At 32.9% G+C, this 20,790-nt stretch overlaps 1 protein-coding gene and 1 non-coding gene across 2 annotated transcripts; both read left to right on the top strand.

The window, feature by feature from the left end:
- Positions 1-10,203: 10,203 nt before the first annotated feature.
- Positions 10,204-15,603, top strand: LOC132034783 (uncharacterized; the record flags this gene model as incomplete). The annotated part of the gene is made up of 6 exons (XM_059425145.1): positions 10,204-10,432; positions 11,345-11,406; positions 11,491-13,695; positions 13,836-13,932; positions 14,632-14,709; positions 14,785-15,603. Coding segments are annotated over 6 exons (3,300 nt in total), but the record flags the coding sequence as incomplete, so codon positions are not given.
- Positions 15,604-16,450: 847 nt separating this feature from the next.
- Positions 16,451-16,522, top strand: TRNAK-UUU (transfer RNA lysine (anticodon UUU)). The gene has a single exon. It is a non-coding gene; the product is annotated as a tRNA-Lys (tRNA).
- Positions 16,523-20,790: the final 4,268 nt, after the last annotated feature.

Here is a 20,790-nt window from a genome sequence, read left to right on the forward strand (position 1 = left end):
AACCAAATATTCTTTGCAAAAACTATAACCAAACACAACTCCAACTCCAAAATACCAAATAAAGTGAAAAATATTTGGTTTTCATGGCCAAACGCCTACTAAGTTTAAAATTAAAAAAGATTTTGTTGATTGCAGTTTTGTATGCTTATTAAATCATATTTTTCTATGTGTTACCTGAAAATAATTCAAATTCAGATCACTTATTCATCGTTGCGTACTGATACCTACAAAGTTTGTGTAAAAAGACAAATATTTTGATATATTGAATAAAATATGACATAAACGTATATATTAACAACACCACAATAAATCTGATATGAGTATCATAGTCACTACTTAACAGTTCTAACATTATTACTCTGCACATAAACCCCAATCCATTAATTTCATATGGTCACCGTATGGTAATTGTTGCGTTATAGACTATTATGTTTTGTTTAACTAGTCTAGAACCAAATTATTAGTACAAGCTAAAAAAAAATGTAACTTGAATTTGCATTTCCACTTTAAATTTTCTTTAATATACTGTGACGCCTAATCGGACAAATGAGGAAGGTCCGGGCAATTCATAAGAGGTCATAATCATTCATCTCATGAATTAGTTATTGATGCAAGTAATGCAAATTCATGATGAAATAGTATGAGAGACGAACCAGTAAGGGTTTTGGAGTAGTGGCTGGTACTACTTCATTCTTAATCAAGAGGTCTCGAGTTCGAACCCCGTTGGGTACGGAGTCACCCTTGTTAGGGAGTGCTTAGCCCTCCAATGTGGGACTACTCAGCACGAATCCGAATTAATTGAGCCCCAATGCGGGTGTCCAGCACCGGATGGGAAGATGACTTTGCTTGTTCTGAGCCAGTGTCCTAGTCGAGCAAAGCGGCAAGATGCAACGAGTTCCTGATCGAACAAAGTGGATAAGAGTGTGATTGTGTGACCCGAAATTTCCAAACTGAACAGGAGAGGGAGGTATCGACTACTTTTGGGATATTTGCAATTCTTCGTCCCATAAGCAATTTTTGTGGTTGAAATTAAGTGAAAGCGCAATAATATGCTCTGTTTAACCTTAGCAAGTTCTGAAAGGGCCCTCAGCGGATGAAATTACATCTAATTTATATATCGGTCTTCATTACAAGGAATTGCATTAAAGGTGATCTATTATTATATATTCATACTAGTGTCGTTTGGCCTGGGTTTTCAAGATATAAAAGTATTATTAATATTTTTTTAGTATTTATTAAGTTTTAATGTCACTCATAATATTTCATGTGACAAAAGTTTATGTTAGTTAAATGTGGTGATTCAAGCTTACTTTTAGACGAAATTAAGGGAAAAAAACAATATTCATTAATTGAACCTCAAGAATCAATTTAGTTCTTCATATATAGTTTATGCTTAAAAGTATTAATTCTAAGTTAAAATCTCTTTATAGTACTTTTTATATTTTTAATATCTAAATTTTAATTTAATATATTAAGTTGATCTAATCCAATTTAGCTTTAAAATTTAGGCAGCTCTGGGAGGATGAAAAGTGTCACATAAATTAAAACGGTACAAAGAGTAATTAGTAAGATCTAAAAAATGCTCCAGTTGAAAACGATAATGTGGCTCCATAATTGCCTAAATTATTTTTACTACTATATATAAGGGAGAATGAGAATTTTTTGTAGTCCTCACATGAATTTTGATCCAATAGTGTTGTTACACTTGGCTTCGCTTCGTCTTTTTCTCGCCTATTTTCATTTTTTGGCTCATTTTTTCACTTAAGTCCATTTTTATATGGGCCTATATAATTGGTGTATTTATTGAATTGTAGCAATATTTTGTGAATCTTTCTTTATACCGAGAAATGATGTAAAGGGTAATATAATAATCCTTTCGGTTCATATTATCTTGTGTTTTAAGCTTGGGCACCCCCTTAGAAAATCACCTATTGCTAGAAAGTAAGAAGCGTTTCACTAAATTACCTTGATTAAATAGCACCAACTTAATGTTGTTTTTTGGTTATGTAAAATTCGCTTATCTAAATAATAATAAATTTGGCAAAAAAAATTATTAATACCTCCTCGATTTTATAAAGAAATATTTATTTGAACTAAATATAAGAGCTAAAAATACAATATAATATAAATAGAAGGAAATAAAGGCAAGAAAAGATTCACTAAATATTACTACAAGTCAATATATACACCAATTATAGAGGCCCAAATAGAAATGGACTTAAGGAAAAAAATGAGCTAAAAAATGAAAATAGGTAAGAAAAAGACAAAGCAAAGCCAAGTGTAGCAACACTATAGGATTAAAATTCATGTGAGGAATACAAAAAGTTCTCATTCTCCCTTATATATATAGTAGTAAAGTCATAACATAATTTGTGAAAATAGTTTTTTTTTTTCCTCAAAAGAATGATAAAGCGTGCATACAATAACACAGTCTCACTGGTAGTGGCATATCTAGGGAGCCGTTTGGACATGATTTGAAACCATGAGATGAAATCATGTTTGGACATGCAATTTGGATTTCTTAAGTTTTATTTTTTCTTATAGATATAAAAACCCTATAAGTTGTGAAAACTATCAAAACTTTTCAATTCTTATACAATCTTACCAAATGAGCAAGTCATAGTTCATAACAAAATTAATACGCTACTAGAAGACCTTTCTAAAAAATATAACATCAATTGATCAAACGTTAGTTCAATAAAAAAGAAAAATTAACATCAATAGTAATGTAACTATGACTTGGTAGAAGTTAGAACATAAATAAAGGTTGGTGGAAGTTAATGAGGTTGGTAAATGGTTGGTGGAGTAATTGTTAAAAATATCTACCAATTTTTTTTTTATATATAAAATATAAACTTATGAATCAAGTTTTACATTTAAAAATTTTAAAATCATGTCTTTTTGGATGATTTAGGATTTTATCTCATGGGATGAAATCGCATATCTAAACGCTAATTTTATCTCATGACATGAAAGCATGACATGAAATCGCATGTCCAAATGCCTATTAGGTGGGGGCTTGAATTCAGGTCCACCCAAGCTCCGATCCCCTCTCTAAATCAGGTATAATAGTGTTATATTACCACTTTATGTAAGCGCGGATGAAAAGGTTTTGTTGTCCTCGCATTCATGTTTGTCCGATTGAGCTCTTACACGTGGGCTAGCTGTTGCCCACATTTCCTTTCCTCAGGCAATTCACAGTTTGGCCTTTGTAATGGTGCATTGTTTGACACTAAACCAATATTTTGTGGATTTTTTCTCATTCTTACTCCCTTCGATTAATAATAAGTGGTCGATTTAGTCTTTTTATTTTGATTTAAAATAAGTGCTTACTTACATAATTATGAAGGAATTAATTATTTCAAATTTGCCTCTATTTAGATAAGTGAATTTGTAATCAAGAAACTATATTAGTTAGGTCTTTAATTAAGAATAGTTTAGTCAAAATATCTATTTTTTTTCTAAGAGTTAGTATTTTTTTAAGGAGTGTGCTAAAAACGCTCTTATTGTGAACCAGAGGAAGTATTAGAGTACTCTTTTTTTTTTTTTTTAACTTGCCCCTTATATTAAAAAAATAATAAAATTTAAAAAAATAATAAAATTTTCTTTTCATTTATTTATTTTATCAAATTAAGATAGATTTATTGATTTTTTGTATATTACATGCCACTAATTTCTCGGTGTGTCTTTACTTTACATATATTTGTTTTAAGAAAAGCAAAACCTACTGTTTTATGGGTTTAAATAAATAAAAAAATTATTGGTCCAAAGTACTCTGAAATCACTTAAGGATCTTGTACATGATATATAAATTTACAAAATAATAATAATATATATATTTCAATTATGATTTTGGATGTTAAAACTATCTTCAATTTTGATGATTGTATGATGTCATATTTTATTCGTGTTGAATCGACTCTCATGTAATTGATTATGTTGTCTTAACTTATTTATCTAAACTGCATAGAAGATTTTGTGAATAATTTTGTTCACCGCCTTTGATATTACAAATACTAAAAGTAAAAATAATTAACTGATATCATATAGTGTTGAAAATGAAGGTAGTATTATCAGTCAAGATGGATTTTTTTTTTTTTTTTGAAAATTTATTGTTTGGTTAACCAATAATGAATATGTTAAAGCATAAAATAGGAAGAATTAAATTAATTAATATCCAAGTTGAAATTTATTTTACTTAATTTCGTTTAAAACTAAGCTTATGTTTTTCAATTTATGATCCTCACTAATTCGTAATTATTTTACATATTTTAAATCATAAAGGTAATATAGAATTTTGTATTCCTTTGTATTTGCTCATTCTCCTTCTAAACTTTCTTCCTCACAAATATTTTTTCTTTAAAGAATATTCAATTATGTGACCAAGAAACTTTAATAATTATAAAAACTTATCGACAAGATATAACTAATATACCATTATATTTCTTTAATTAAAATTATTATTTTTCTATCATGAGAGCACGGGCCTCATGGAACTAGTTTTTTCAAAAGTTATTAAATATAATTGCAGACAACCAATTTTAAAGTGCCGCATCATGGTGCAATAGTTATTGAGTGTGCCTCCCTAGGTGAGGTTGGGGTTCCTATGTTTATCTTCTAGTTTTTTCTTTATTTTTTTCTTTCGAAACCCCCTGCGTATGACAACAACAGATTTGCCTTCTGGGTCGAGCTAGTTGCACCGGGCTTGCCTAGTGCGGGTTACCTCTCCCGTGTGATTTGCGAGCTATTGCACAGGAGCTGGGTTTATCCTGTGCGCACCCGAAGGATAGCGGCCATGGATGCCCGTGTCATAAAAAAAATTTATTGCGTCTTAATTAAATATTTTGTTTCTTTTTCGTTCATTCCTTATTTGATTTATTCTTTCAAAGTTAGACACATTAAAATTACTATTTTATTTTCGTTATCATCAAACTTATATCCAGGATCCACCTTTTCATAATAATACATGGAGTACATCTTTTCAAAATTCTAGATCCGATCTTGCTCATTGGACGAAAATACATTTGTCTAGCCCAAAGCAAACTCTTTTGGTAAAATTTCTCAAATGACTACCTTATTGTAGCTTCCTACCATTTGTAACTACCCTTTTAATTATTACCATTCGTAGCTGATTTCTGGCCGATTTGTGTATGTTTTCGCGTGTATTTGTTACCAGCAAATACATGAGGATGCGGTAAAAAAAAAACAGGCTCCTTGATTTTAGCCTGTAACGGTGGTGGTATTAAATCAGATATTAATATATTTTTTACCTTCTTTTCCACAAAACCAGCTGTAATATTCCATTTCCTTACACGTTTCTCTTCTTCCATGCATTCTTCAACATTCAATCGTAAAAATTCAAATTTCAAATTAAATCTTCAATAACTCTGAAAATATATTAACAAAACAACACGATCAATCAACAGCCAATGTATTTGAAGTTTTCAATATTGATTTCGTTTTTTTATTTACCCATGTATTTGATAGCAAAACTAATGTATTTGACGTTTCCAATCAAACTCCATGTATTTTATATTAAATATCATGTATTTGTGTGAGTAACAATTTGCATCACCCATGTATTTAGTGGTAATGTATTTGAAGTTTTCAATATTGATTTCATTTTTTATTTACCCATGTATTTGATAGCATAACTAATGTATTTGAAGTTTCCAATCAAACCCCATGTATTTTATATTAAATCTCATGTATTTGTGTGAGTAACAATTTGCATCACCCATGTATTTGATGGGATTAATTTGAACAAAATACATAAATATATAGAAAACTTACCATGTATTTGCGTACACCGTGTATTTGAAACTAGATGAACTGATGGAATTAATTTGAACAAAATACACAAATATATAGAAAAACTTACAAAAATACACCACCAACCACAACAATTGGTAGTTATATCATAAAACATACACAAATACATATATTTTTCGTCTTCTCAAAACCCTAAAAAAACTTTCTCTCTCCCCTTCTCTCGTGTGCGCCGCCATAACCACCACCATGGCCTGAAGCAAAAACAATCACTTCCACCAAGTTGATTTTGTGGAAGAATAATAACACAAATAGCGAAAATTTCACCAAACAAAGGAGATGGGATAGAACGTGAGTACTTTAACGCTTCTTTTTCCTTTTTTTGAAAAAAAAGAAAGAAAGAATATGACGAATCTTCTTGATTGGTGAGAATGGAAGTGAAATTTTTGCAGAAGGGTGAAGAGAGGAAGAAGACGATCATAAAAGGTAAGAAGTTATGAAAAAGGAGAGAGAATGGTAATGTATATTAAGTGATTAATATTGTTACCATTAAAAGGGGATATGAGATTGGAGGTGCTAATTTTTAGTCGTATTTGTGAAATGGTAATTCAAAAATTCTCTGTGTAGCTATAATAGTTAAATTAGAAAAGTATTTAGTTATTATTAGTAATTAAAATAAAAGGTAGTTATTACCACTAATTATGTATTAGAAGTAGCTATAACGCGTAAAAATTCCAACTCTTTTTGCCTCTTACTTAGTCATCATTTTAATTCAGAATTCTCAAGTAGTACACGACTATAAACATAGCTCACTGTATAAGGGTCGAAACACTTTTTGGAAGAAATGGGAAAAGCTTTTGCCTCTAGTTCAATTTATGGGACCTGGCACTTTTGTAACCCAAAATTTTTACCAAACTGTAACTTTTTGAGTTTGGTCCTTTCACGCACAGATTTTGTGTGTGAAAGGGGGTATTTTTTCTTCTTTTTTTCTTTTTCTTTTTTTAAGCTATCAAAATTAAGTTTTTTTCCGTACTTTGACCGAAGATTAGTCACGTTTCAAAACACCGGAATATAAATATTTTATATAGAACTTAATTTATTTTTTTGCGTACAATAACGTCGGCTCATTACATCAAGTATGCCTAAACGTTTGGATCGTCGTTTTAGGGGTTGTAAAGTGTCCCGAAGTAAATTTTGTTTGCTTGGAAACTTGTCATCTTTAGATCTAAGTGTTATTTTTTATAGGATTTTGATTTAAGTGTTTTGAAATAAAAATATTATATTCAAAAATAATTTATCCAATACGAGAGGTTCAACCAAGGTATAATATATCTCATTCAATGCTCCCACCAAGATTTGATCCCATGTTGTTGGCATAAAAAAGAAGTGAGTAAAAAAGAGAAGCTAAACCACCAAGCCAAATTGGTGAATATTACAAAGTAGACACTTTTTATTTTTTATATTGTTCACTAATGCTATCTAACTCGTTTTCATAAATTGAATTTCGAACCTCGAAATTGACATTCAAAACATCATTACCTCGGGATTAGCATCTCGAAATAGATTTTTTATCATTAGATTTTTAATAGAAAAGAATGAAATTTTTGCACAAATTTGGGGCAAAATTTAAATTGAATGGGATAACGGGCGTTTTTTGGAAAATCGGCTCGGCCAAACCGCCTTGCGGCAGTTTGTCTGCGTAGATCTCGAAAAAATACCCTGAATCAAAAAAAAAAAATCGCGTAAATCGGACATCCGAGCGCAAAGTTATGACCATTTAAAGTTTCAACAATTTACAACTAGTTTTCTACCTATGCTCCGGTCCTTATTTTTTATTTACGTGAGTGAAGAGGCATATGTATACTTGATGTAATGAGCCGATATTATTGTACGCTAAAAAAATATTAAGTTCTATATAAAATATTTATATTCCAACATTTTGAAACGTGACTAATCTTCGGTCAAAGTATGAAAAAAAAACTTAAAGATAACAAGTTTCCAAACTTACTTCGAGGCACTTTACAACCCCTAAAGCGATGATCCAAACATATATGTATAATTGATGTAATGAGCCGACATTATTTTACGCTAAAAAAATATTAAGTTCTATATAAAATATTTATATTCCGGTGTTTTGAAACGTGACTAATCTTCGGTCAAAGTACGGAAAAAAGCTTAATTTTGAGTTTGATTTCCAAAGAATAAAGATGATAAGTTTCCAAGCAAACAAAACTTATTTCAGGGCACTTTACAACCCCTAAAACGACGATCCAAACGTTTAGGTATACTTGATGTAATGAGCTGACGTTATTGTACGCAAAAAAATATATTAAGTTCTATATAAAATATTGATAGTTCGGGGTTTTGAAACATGACTAATCTTTGCTCAAAGTATGGAAAAAAGGTGATTTTTGATAGCTTAAAAAAAGAAAAAAGAAAAAAAAATACCCCTTTCGGTGCGTGAAAGGACCAAACTCAAAAAGTTACAGTTTGGTCCTTTCACGCACAGATTCTGTGCGTGAAGCCTAGTTTGGTTCTTTTTTTCTTTAATGGGTTAGTTTGGTTCCAAATTTTTTTTTTTGGGTTACAAAAGTGTCGGGCTCTCAATTTATGTGTTAACCTCTAAAGTACACATGCCTTCAGATAAAGCTTATTCTATAAGGATTAACACACTTCTCGAAAGAAAGAAATAGAAAACTAAAATGGTGAGATTGATGAAAAGAGATTGAGCCATAATCGGGTAGTTTTCAAGCACAAATTCGGTTCAGATCAATTTAATTCTAAGGGCACTCTAGCAACTGAGCTCATCTTAAATATTGATTTATTTCGTCTTGTGAGTCAATTAAGACCCGTTTGATTTATTAAGATTAAATCGTCTGAATCTGAATGTATATCGGCTATCACAGTGAAATTAAATTTGAACACTGAATAATTAAGAGTGTTTATTTTTTCAACATCTTAATATGGATAATTTATCTTTATTTAAAATCTAACAAATATTACACCACAAAATATTAGGGGAAAAATTTAATTTACGTGGTCATTGTTTCTTAAATGAACTGTCTCTAAAAGCTAACGGGCCGAAAGACGATGCTAGGATCAAAAGTTTGTAAGTTCTGAACTTATGATTGAATCATAGCTCGTTTTAGTTACCGGGTTCGCAATTAAATATTAACATATTTAATATATTTCCTATATAAATATGGGATCTAAGCAAAAGATAGTGGGTCCGTCCGATCTCGTACCTAATATTGCAGCTTTGCCTCTGCTAATGGGTTTGGCTGACTAATGTGTTGCCTGACGACGACAACTGTAATGTGATGGCCAGTAATGGTCATGGCTGTATGCAGGGGCCGGAACTACAAGAGTACAAGGGGGTTCAATTGAATCCCCTTCGTTGTGAAATTACATTGTATATATAAGGTCAAAGTATTTATGTATAAATATTAAGTCATGAATCCCCTTCACATAATACGGACTTCAGCTCTGCAACATAGGGGCAATCCCATTATCAAAAGTTCTAGCTCCGCCTCTAGTCTAGTTGTATGGAGAAGTTACCAATAGTGGTTGTGGTAACACAAGTTGGTGGTAGAGATGATTGGTGGTGACTGGCAGTGTTTTTTATGTGGTGAAAAGAGCTAATCAAGTTGAAATAAAGCAAAAAACTAATTAGGTTCATAACCTTCTATTATTGGGATTTAGATCATCTCCCATTCCAGGATAACTCAAAGTAGCTTTAGTAAAAGGTAGCCAACCCATACCCAAAATGAAAGCTGGAAATGCTCCAACATTTCAGCTGTTATAAAGCAAAAAAGAACCATTGTATTCTTCAAGCCAAGGTATCACGCCAAAAACCATGTTACGCCCATGCAAGAGAACAACTTTAAGCTAATCAAAGCAGATATATATCTTCTCATAACATTGGTATTTACGCTTAACTTGTGCGCATCTTGTGGGGGGTACGAACAAAAGTTCAACATTGATAGCTGAAAATAAAAAGAAATTACATATAAGGTTTAGTGATACCTTTAATGGTGTGAGGTCTTTTGGGAAAAACCGTGTCCGATTCATCATTCTTCATTAACCACTAGGCTAAAACAAATTGTAGAACAGAAAAGGAGACTGTCAGTAAAGAAATCTTTTGTCTGAAGCTATTTGGTGCCCATACAATACATTGCTTGGATTAGAATGAAAGCCAAGCAACCAGAGTGTTTCTGATAGAGATCAACACTGAGTGAGAGCTAAGCTAACTTTCAAGTCAATCTTTTCAAGTGGTGTATGATAACAATTTTTTTTTTTCAACCTCAAATGTTTCTTATTACTTTTTCCCAACTTTCCACCTTACCCAACACTGAAAAACCCCTCTCACCAAAGTGACATAACAACTTCACACACATTACATACCTGTACCTTACCAATCTACTTGTAAATTGACCTGCAACACAATCTAAGAATATTCTTCTTTTTTACATTTATTTGCTTTTATTGAATTTTGCAGTTCCCTCTTATGGAGGTTTAGTCCAAAAAATCTGTTCCATAGTAAGACAGGAAAAAATGTCAGGCAAGTCGGATTTCGCGCAGAAGCTGCTGCATGATCTTAGGCTTCGTAAGGAACGAGTGGCGGCTGCTCAAAATACGACCTATTCATACTCTACACCCAGAGGTAAATTAATAAAATGCTAATACACGATTTTCTTCATTTTTATATCGTTAAGATATCATGGTTAAATTATGCATGAGCTGAGATTGAGCGTAGAATTAATGAAGCGATAAGTTGGATTTTTTAGATTGAAATGTGTAAAATTCTATGACAATTACTCTGTGATAGAGAATTAGTATGTTCTTTGAGTGATGATAGTTGCAACTTGCAATCCTGCAAGTATACATACTTCAAAGACAATCTTTTATATCAGGGAGCTGCAAATACAGAGGCTTTTGTTATGTAAATTACTATAAGTTGATATCCTATCAGATGATTATTCACACTTCACTGAACTACATGATCTTCTATTATTAAATACTCTATGGTTTCACAAATTAGAGAAAAGACTAAGTTAAAGAACTAGAAGCATGAGATGCAAGAGTAAATCAAGAGAAGCACATAGCTCATACAAGTTTACAAAAAAAAACATACTTGGAGTGTATGTACCAATTCCCCAAAATGTTGATCATCATCAATCAGGAAATCCACTGCTTCCACATAGATAGAACAGATATTTCTGCAGGCTCCTCTAGAGGTAGCGCGTGGGTTCTGAATTGTAAACATGGCAGTTTACTGGATTCTCGATTAATTATTAGTAGTACATTTTAAGTGAATTTCTTAACACAAATACAGGGTTTTGACTAAGATATTGGGTTATGCCAAACCCGTAACTTTCTCTCTAGCTCCGCTCCTGGGCTCCACATAGACGTAAGAGACAAGAGGCAGAAAAATTCTATCAGAAAAACTCAACAAAAGAAGTGTCACTTATTTTCAATAGCTCTAACTTTCTCTGGTTTTCATGGTTGTAAATTTAGAAAGCATATCTTACAGGTGATATTGTTAACTAAACTTGTGATATGTCTGAACTGACAGATGCTCGTGCTAATCCGGGACAAATTCACAGAGGGTCTCGACAGACGAAAACTCTAGAATCCGTAAGTTCACTTGACAATATCAGGACATCTTGAAAATTATTTGTAACAATAAATCTCATTCAGCTTACATGTTACACTTTTCAGGTTAATTCAAAAGTAGGTAGCACCAGCAACCGATCATTTCGTGTTGAAGAATCTTCAGCACAGATTGTTCCCTATGCTACTGCGAGAGTCCAAAACTCTGAAAAAATCGGAGATCTTTCCATGGCCCTTGCATTTGCTATTGAAAACGGAGGGAAGTTTACTAAAATAAACTCATCGAGTAAAAATCCTGTGCTAACATTTCTCCATCAATTCGGTCAGAGATCAATGGACATAAGTAAGATGGAAAGGAGAACGTATCATCTTCCAAATAATAGTCAGTTCCCTTCCGTCTCTCATGTTCACATCAATGAAGTATCGAAAGGGATACAAAAACTAAACCAGATTCTAAGAGCCAGTTCCAATGGCATAAATTTCGATAGAAACTCAATTGAAGTCGGGCAAGAACTGTTGAAAGGAGCTATGGATTTGGAAGAGTCCTTGAGGATGCTCGTAAACCTCCAAGAAGCTTCGGATCGTATGATCAAACCTCAAAGCAAAAATCGGATTACATTACTCGATGAGGACGAGGAAGATGACAGCATTAATGTCAAGATAGTTGATCAGAAGCAATTAGAGCGGCCAAGATTTTCATTCGATAAGCCCTCTAAAAACTCAACATATATCACCAAAGAGACAACAAAAAATGACATCAAACAGCGGCTCATGGCCTTGACATACCCTGATGAAGCTCCTAAACTGCACGAAAAGCAACCTCCTCTCAACACTAAGAAATTGGTGTCCCATAAAAGGTCAGCTAGTTGTGCCCCAGATTTCAAAAATCTGGACCAGAAGAACCAGTCAAGTGGAACGAAAAGTGCTGGATCAGCGAAAGGAAGAATTTCGAATGTCATTGCAAAACTAATGGGACTCGATGAACTCCCGCAAAAGGAAGATAACAAGGCAGCTAGGAAAGGGTCAGATCCCAAAAGGAAGCAAGAGCCAGTACTAAAGAGAAGTGCGGTTCCTATTAGCACTCCGGAGGTTGAGAATAGGCCATCTCGTAGTGTTGACAAAAAGATGATAAGTAATATGCTACCAGTTCAGGATGCAAAATATGTGGTTAACGCTGAAAATGTTCGTGCATCTCCGAGCAGGAGCAATCACATGGTTTCTTCTGGTAGAGTTCAGCAACAGGAAGAGCGGAGTATAGTGGTGCCCTTAGGCTTGCCAATGACCAACAGCATGATGGATAAGCAACATAGTAAAATCATCCAAGTAAATCAAGAAGTACCAGGACATCAAGTTAACTTCCAGCAGAAACAGAAAGAACAAAATCAGACAAGTTTCAAGGGGAAAATCACAAAAACAGTCGAAATCAAGGAGAATATCTCACAACTAAAAAAGCCACAAACATCTAGGGCGCCTCCAATCGATCTTGTGTTACAAGAAAAGAAAGAGACAGACAGATTTCCTTTGAGCAATGAAAAGAAGGCCTTACACAAAGATGAAGTGCATCACGTGCAGAAGCTTAAAAAATCCGAGGGACAAGATGAGAAGCGTCAAGCAGGTAACAAAGAGCAGTTGCCCTCGAACAAAACTTTGCAAGCAAGAACACACAAAGCAAATCAAGTGGAAACCATAACTTCACCAAAATCAAGGAATGGCGCGGCAAGTTCAAAGAAGAAGCAGTCTTCTCGGAATCAATCCTTACTTGGTACAAAAAATTCTACCAAGTCCAAAAATGGAGCACCTTCAAAAGATTTTACGAATGGAATAAAGCAAGTGGCTCTTGCCAAGCGTCGGAACTCTTTTACCTCTGCAGTGATCATGCAAAGCAGCGAGAACAAAAATGCTGATCATAATGCATTGTCAAAGGAAGTATCGTCTAGATCAGAGAAGCTAAACAGTATCAATCAGTCATCCAAGAAAGAGAAGCCAATCGATCTGCCATCTACAGATAGGAAGGGATGTCATACCGAAATTCATATTACTGAGACCTCTCCAAAAATAGATGAGCTATCCGCAACTTTGCAAGAAATGAAGCTGCAAAAGGATGACAAAAGCTGCTCACAGTTAACTGAAAGCCAGACAAGAGAAGAAAAAGCGGACAACATAGGATCTAATGAGCCAGATGTGAGCACGGAGATACTCAATTTGCAAACAGAGCTACATGGTAAAATAGAAAACAGTACCTCCTGCAACACAACTATGGAAAAGGAATGCGACAACCTGATAGGTTCAGCAACTGCAATTTCAAATGAAAATGTAAGTTCCTCTGTGAGAAGACAGTTTAATCTAATTTATGCGCTTGACATGTTTTTAACAATTCGGGGTAGTTTTTATATCTAGAAAACTAGTTGTACGTGTGCAATATCTTCATAACATACTTTGTTGGATTCCTGCAGCATCAAGAAAAAATGTTGCAAGAAGTTGAAATATCCACAGACCAGAAACTTGGAGAAGATATACCAAAGATATCACAAGCTATGGACCAATTTAATGGTATGTCAGACCATGAGTATCTAATTGAATTAGTTGGACTCAGAAGAAAAGTAGTCGTATCTTCTTACAAATTAACGAATGTAGTTTTAATACTTTCTTTACCATAAACCAGTATCACCTTACAAGTATAGACAATAGTCCTATTACTCTACACCCCAATGATTAGTGGTTTTCAAACTCCAACCACTATAATCAAGTATCATTGGCATTAAAGCTTTTCAAACAACAACCGCTATAACCTGTTGAATTAGTTTGTGATATTTTGGGTCTTAAATTGAACAGACATATCTATTTGTGAAAGAGTATGACATTTCATGAAGAGTCATTTATGAAGCTCTATAAATATAAGGACTCCCTTCAAGTAGGGTAAGAAAAATATGCAGTATACTAGGCTTTGTTGGATCGTGAAGAGAATTGCTTGTAACCCCCTAAAGAGAAAACGGGTAATATCTCTTTAAGGACACTGGTATCACGTCAAAGCCTTTCTTCTTCAATACTTGTTTCCTTTTTTTTTCTAGCATAACCAAATATCACGGCATCAGACCGGAGGCGGGAGCTTTATATGAAAATTTATTCTTAGCCTTCAGCCTTTACTATGTTTAGAGGTCCTTGCTAAATCTAACCCTTTCTGAGATAGAATTACATTAGATGAAATATAGCTCATACACTGCAAGCTGGTTCTCACAAACGATGTTGCAGGGATTCATCAAGAAGACTCAAATGACAGTAAGCTTTTCAATGATGAACAACATAAAAGTTTTCCTGCCAAATCTACAGGTACTGATATACAAAATATCTTCTTCCATTCATTTACATGTACTAGAAGAAGTTCCTCACCCTTTGATATTGCAGAAAAAAGAGGCACGGGAATTTCCAAGGTTGTTAGAAATGATCAAGAAACAACTCTACCATTAGTGGCACAAGAACCATTGACAGAACCTGAAAAGCAATTCAAGGAATCAGTAATCAAAAATCAACTATTTCTAAACACAGCAGAAGCACTTTTCAAGCTCAATATACCGATCAGCATTCTCCACGCCAGTGATCAAAATAACCAAGGGGAAGACGTTAAACTTATGCTAGACTGCGGCTATGAGATAATGAAAAGGAAAGCGATAAGACAGGAGCTAAATGTTCATCCTTATGCCACATTATCCATCGGATATACAAAGACAAGTTCATTGGACGATCTTATCAAGAAACTCTGCAGAGATTTCGACACATTGAAGTCCTATGGTGGAAATGGAAATATGAGTGATGAATGTGATGCAGCAGACTACTTGCATAACATGATCGGTAAAGACATGCAGAACAGGAATCCAGATGTGAACTCCATGTGGGATTCTGGCTGGAGTACTGAACAAATAATGTTTGGCTTCCTTGAAAAAGATGATGTTATAAAGGATGTGGAGAAGCATTTGCTCAATGGACTCATCGATGAGATCACGATTGATTTATTACGAATATCCATTTCAGTTTGATTGTTTGATAGAGTAAGAAAATCATGTCAGAAAAATTGTTGGTCTTATAATTATTGTGCAGTTTAAGTAGAGTTGAAAGTTGATGAAGCAAGTCTTGTAAGTAGTAAATGAAGAGGCAAAGTTTATAAGTAACAAAATTTTTGGATTTCAAGTGTATGCTGATTCATTTTCAATCATCTTATTTATCTAATCAGCAGCCTTAATAAAGCTTGCACATTAGTAAACTTATAGACAACTACAAATAAAATCTTTACCACTTTCTTCCACTACTTTTCTACCCTTATTTTCAATTATATATCTTGCATTTACGCTGCTAGTACCTTTCTTCAGGACTGTTGGATTTTTGGGTACAATTCATTTTGTTGGCATAATTACAATTTCCTAAAAGTTACACGGATAGAACAGTTGGTAGGAGAAGAGAGACCACATATACATACAATCGTCAATTATGTTATGAGCAGTGGCGAAATCAGGAATTCAAATAAGAGGATTAAAAAAAATATTTCTATGCAAAGGGAATTCAATAACTTACTTATATGTGAAAATATTCATTTTCCCCCTATTTACGTAGTACTCTATAATTTTACAATGAAGGGGTTCAATCGGACCCCTTGCACCCCTCTGCCTCCACCCCTAGTCATGAGATCACCAAAGGTTGTGGTGGAGTAGCAATGTCTTGGTTCTTAACCTTTTGAGTTCTGAAGTCACTCTGTCCCTGATCAATCTGGATTGGGGGGCTCCAAAACTATGAAATACGGGGTAGGAAAATATCACATTCAATTATGCTAAGCCAATAATGTAAATTAGATTGGATTTAAGAAGAATTGTCACATAGTTTCGTCCATTATAAAAGTTACTTACCTTCTTTTCTTATTGTCAATTGATCCATACTATACATAGTTACTCATCTTTGTAAATATGTTAAAGGGTTTAGCGTGATAGTAAAATTAAAATAACCCAAAACATATCACACAGGTTGAAATAAATTACCGTACCTCCTCAAGATATAAAATAATTATTAATTGCAACCACAACAGGCCGTCTTAGCTCAGTGGTAGAGCGCGTGGCTTTTAACCACGTGGTCGTGGGTTCGATCCCCACAGACGGCGTTTGAAGCTAAATGTGTATTAATATTTTTTTTCTCTCCCAATATTTTTCTTAAAACTTTAGTAATATTGTTTTCAATGCATGCCCACTTGTCAAAATATTGCACCTTGTCTGTAGACTGTAGTAATGTGAAAGATATAGTATTTGAACAACGCATTCATCTACTAATTATAGTAATTTATATTTGGAAAAGTACTTTTTTTAAAAGTACTTTTTTTTTCGAAAAAGTACTTGGTGAAAACAGTTTGTGTTTGGCCTAGATCAATCTAAAAACACTTTTGTACATTAATTTGTGTTTGGCCAAGATTTTCAAAAAACTTTTAAACGTCAAATTACGAATAAGGACATGAATAAAATTACTTAATAATAATAGTACCATTAAGTTGATAAATACATTAAATATTTATTATGAAAGAATATGATTAAACTATTATTAAGTAAAATATGAAAGTTATGATTCATTCAACGTAATTAAATATATCAAACAGTCCACAAATATATGGGAAAAAAATCACCCCAAAATTATTATAGTCTCCATGAGAAGAGTTGCTAATGATATCAAAATTTGATGCAAAACAATACGAATGAATGCCCGAATGTCCTCCTTCTTCCCTCAAGCTCGGCATAATGTCTTCATTTGCATAATGGTCGAACTCAACATCTGAAGAATTTCTCGTATGAAATTATGTATAGGGTCAGATGAATAGCCGCGAAACTTGAACGATGGCAGAACGTAAATTAGAAAACCTATTTTTCCAAACCCCAAAAATTTCTTTCTTTCTCAAACTAGAAAGGGAAAAAATTGAAAATCTCATTTGGACTGAAATATTACGTCCAAAGGAAGATGATAACGTTCACCCTACAAAAACTTTGTTTGGATATCCCGAATCCACTAAATAATAGTTACCTAATTCAAGTGAAAAAAAAATATTAGTAATTCATGAAAAATTTTACACAATAGGAAAATATTAGGTTCACTTACCCTATGTGGAAAGTTAAATCGAGTGCTTGATCAAATATTCTTCACTTTGTGCCATACAAATGTAAAGCACATGTCCCAATCACATACCGTTACGTTTTGGGAAGTGAAGCCTTTCCTTAGATGGAGATATAGGAATATGGCCAATCCTATTATCTTTTAATTTAGTGTGAACATCAAAGAGTTGGATTTTTTGGCCTAACGATGTAATTTCAAACATCTAGTAAAACCTTATGAAAAATGTCGATGTACGGTCTCGAGCATCGTTGGAATCGTTCTTGAATCATTCGATTTTCCAACCCCATGTCCTACCATCATCAAGAACATGCTGACCATAAAACCATGTTTCTTGTTGGTCTTAAACCATATTCTTCGTTGACGTTTTGCATAAGAGAAGGAAAATATGTTTTCCCCTCTAAACATCTCATAACAACGCTTTATCATGCCCTTCAAGCACCTCTTTAATGAAATGAAAACACATGAAGAGAAGTTTACATTGAGTCTTCAAACAAAAAAACATCAAAAGTACTTTATTGCGGGAGTTATAATTTACTTGCCAAATCAACCACCTCATCAAACACAGTTCATCATTGTAAGAACTTCTTCAACGTCACTATTATTTTTAATCAATGACATATCTCAGAACAAAATATCAAAACAAAATTAAACTAATAAGATAAGATGTATAAATTCATAATTCATTTAACCGGCAAACAAACATTACTTTCTCAACCAAATAATATTCTAGAGTGAAGCACAAATATAAATTCCAACAACTAAAACAATATTCTAAATAATGAATAAAAGTTCGAATTATAACTTGGTAAGAAACATAAAATCCAAATGTAGCAAAAATGACATCTTTAATTTCTAGTCCCGTGAGGTTGAAATGCGGGTCTTTGTGCTAAAAACATTTCTCTCATTGGTTGCTTGACCAATAACATACTCGCTTTCCACCATAGTTCACTACGAACAACCATGGTGACTTAATATCTAGTGGAGTGTTTTTTACTTCCCAAAGAAAAAGCAATTTTCTCCATGATTTCGCGATCATTATATCCGACTTTGTTTTTTTCCTTTCGGTTGTAATTGATGATGCTTTTTCTTTTTTTCGTTTTGTTACCACTTTTATTGATGTTTCTTTTTCAAATAATTTGTTCTTCTAGGTTAATCCGATCCCAGCCTTGACATCCTTCTTAAGTAATCATCCACACCAACCTCTTCATTACTCGAATGTCAAACTCGGAATTCTTTCTCATCTTGAAACCAACGACTTCAGTATGCTATCCGGGTGATGGCGCCTACGCATGTCCAACAACATTTTTAAAACACATTTCCATCAACTCTCGACATTGTAAACCTTTTTTCTCCGAATTTTTCTACATTTGGACTATAATTATGGAAGAACAATAAAAATTTAGTATTAACAAATTAATATAATTCGTTATATTTAAGTGAAAATAAATTTAAGAATACTTAATACCTTGACAATCCACCATTCGAACTCGCTTGAATTGTCTTTTCTCGCAATCCCAAAGATGCAAGAGTAAGTTTTTCCATACAAGTTTCAAATTATCCCATTTGTTCTTGATTTGACCTTATCATAGTTTTTTCCGCCTTATCATTGAATTTCTCGCACCAAATTAGACCACTTAGATGTTAGGACGAACCTAATTTCTTCCACACATAAATTTAAAAACAACTCTCGTTGTCTATATAATTAATATATCTTGTCATCTTTCTTACCCATTATCTTGTCAATATTCATTGAGAAACATGTAAGGTATAATAAGATATGTAAAGATTATTTCTATACACCATAAAGAAATTCGTATTTACACTGTGGTTAACAAAAGTTGACACTTTTACGAAAGTGACCACAACTTCACAAAATATTACAAGTTGGGTTTTAAGTTTGGTTTTAGCTTCTTCGTTGCAGGATAACTCACTTGTACTACTCCTGCTAATTTGAAAACATTGTACTAGTGAGAAGTTCCTTTTTTTTTCTTTTTTGGCGGGTTCTACATTATCCAAAGCCACCGTTTGTAGAAAAATTTATATGTAGTTACAATGGATATCGAACTCCCAAATGTAATAAAAGTGGATGCTAATGGTCTAGGACTGCCAAGTCCAACTTGGTAATATGAAGCTCGGGCTTTTCTCAACGCTAAATTTCAATTGTAACATTTAATTCAAACAAGGCTTGCTAAAGATTACTAGTATGTCATTATCATGTAAACAAATTATCAAGACATTGTTGCCAAGAAATCATACCTCGTGAAAATAAGGTTGATCTTCGAAGGGATTAGTGCTGTAGAAGAAGGGTTTAATGGAAAGGCTATGGAACACGTATTTATTACTAGGTTAAAGTAAATAGGGTTATTATGGTATATAACTTATTTTACTTAGGGTATTATTGTTAAGAAGAAAATTAAAAGAGATGTGGGAAGAGCTATTTTTTAGCTTCTAATCTATGTTACTCCATAAAAGTACTTATTTTTTATAAAAGCTTGGCCAAACACCACCTTTTTTAAATAAGTACTTATTGAAAAAATAAACTTTTGGGGAAAAATAAAACAACCAAACGTTTATAAAATTCTAAGACAACGTTATAGTAGTAATTAACTAATTATAATATTTTGATGCGAAATCTTCAATCACCTTTTATTATCCATGAGAAAGACAGAAAAATGAAACAATACTAATTGTGTCTATTTCTACATCTACTTTTGTGGGTCAATATATTACCAGCTAAATTAGACTATTCTGCTTCCTTTTTAAATTTCAACCTTACGTGATAGTTAGGCCCTCTACAAAAACTTTAATAATCCTTCCTTTAGTTTCAAACTTTACAAAAAGAAAAAATCTACCTATTAAAATGAAATCAATTTTCACTTTTCGTTCTCCACATAGTTAAGTTAATGGAGATATAGGAAAGGTCCTCGTCGATTGCCTTTAAAAAAAAAAAAAAAAAAAAAAAAAGACAAAACTCCGTTTAAAACGGTAAAAACTTTCCACTTATACCAAATCAATAGCAGGTATGGTGTGTCTGACGTTGGAAAAAAAAAACTTGCTAACCCGATATTACATGTATTCAATTTTTAAAATATTTTATACATAAAAATATTTATTTGTAAAGTAATTTATAAATATTTCGATTTTTTAGTAATTTTTATCTATTATCATATTATTCAAGTCTTTGTAACGTCAAGCTTTTATAATATGTTATTAACTCAAATAAGTTATATACTATCCTAACAAAAGAAATTCAATTTCTAGACAATAATGTTG

The sequence above is a fragment of the Lycium ferocissimum genome, chromosome 10 (assembly GCF_029784015.1).
Source record: "Lycium ferocissimum isolate CSIRO_LF1 chromosome 10, AGI_CSIRO_Lferr_CH_V1, whole genome shotgun sequence".
Taxonomy (NCBI): Eukaryota; Viridiplantae; Streptophyta; class Magnoliopsida; order Solanales; family Solanaceae; genus Lycium; species Lycium ferocissimum.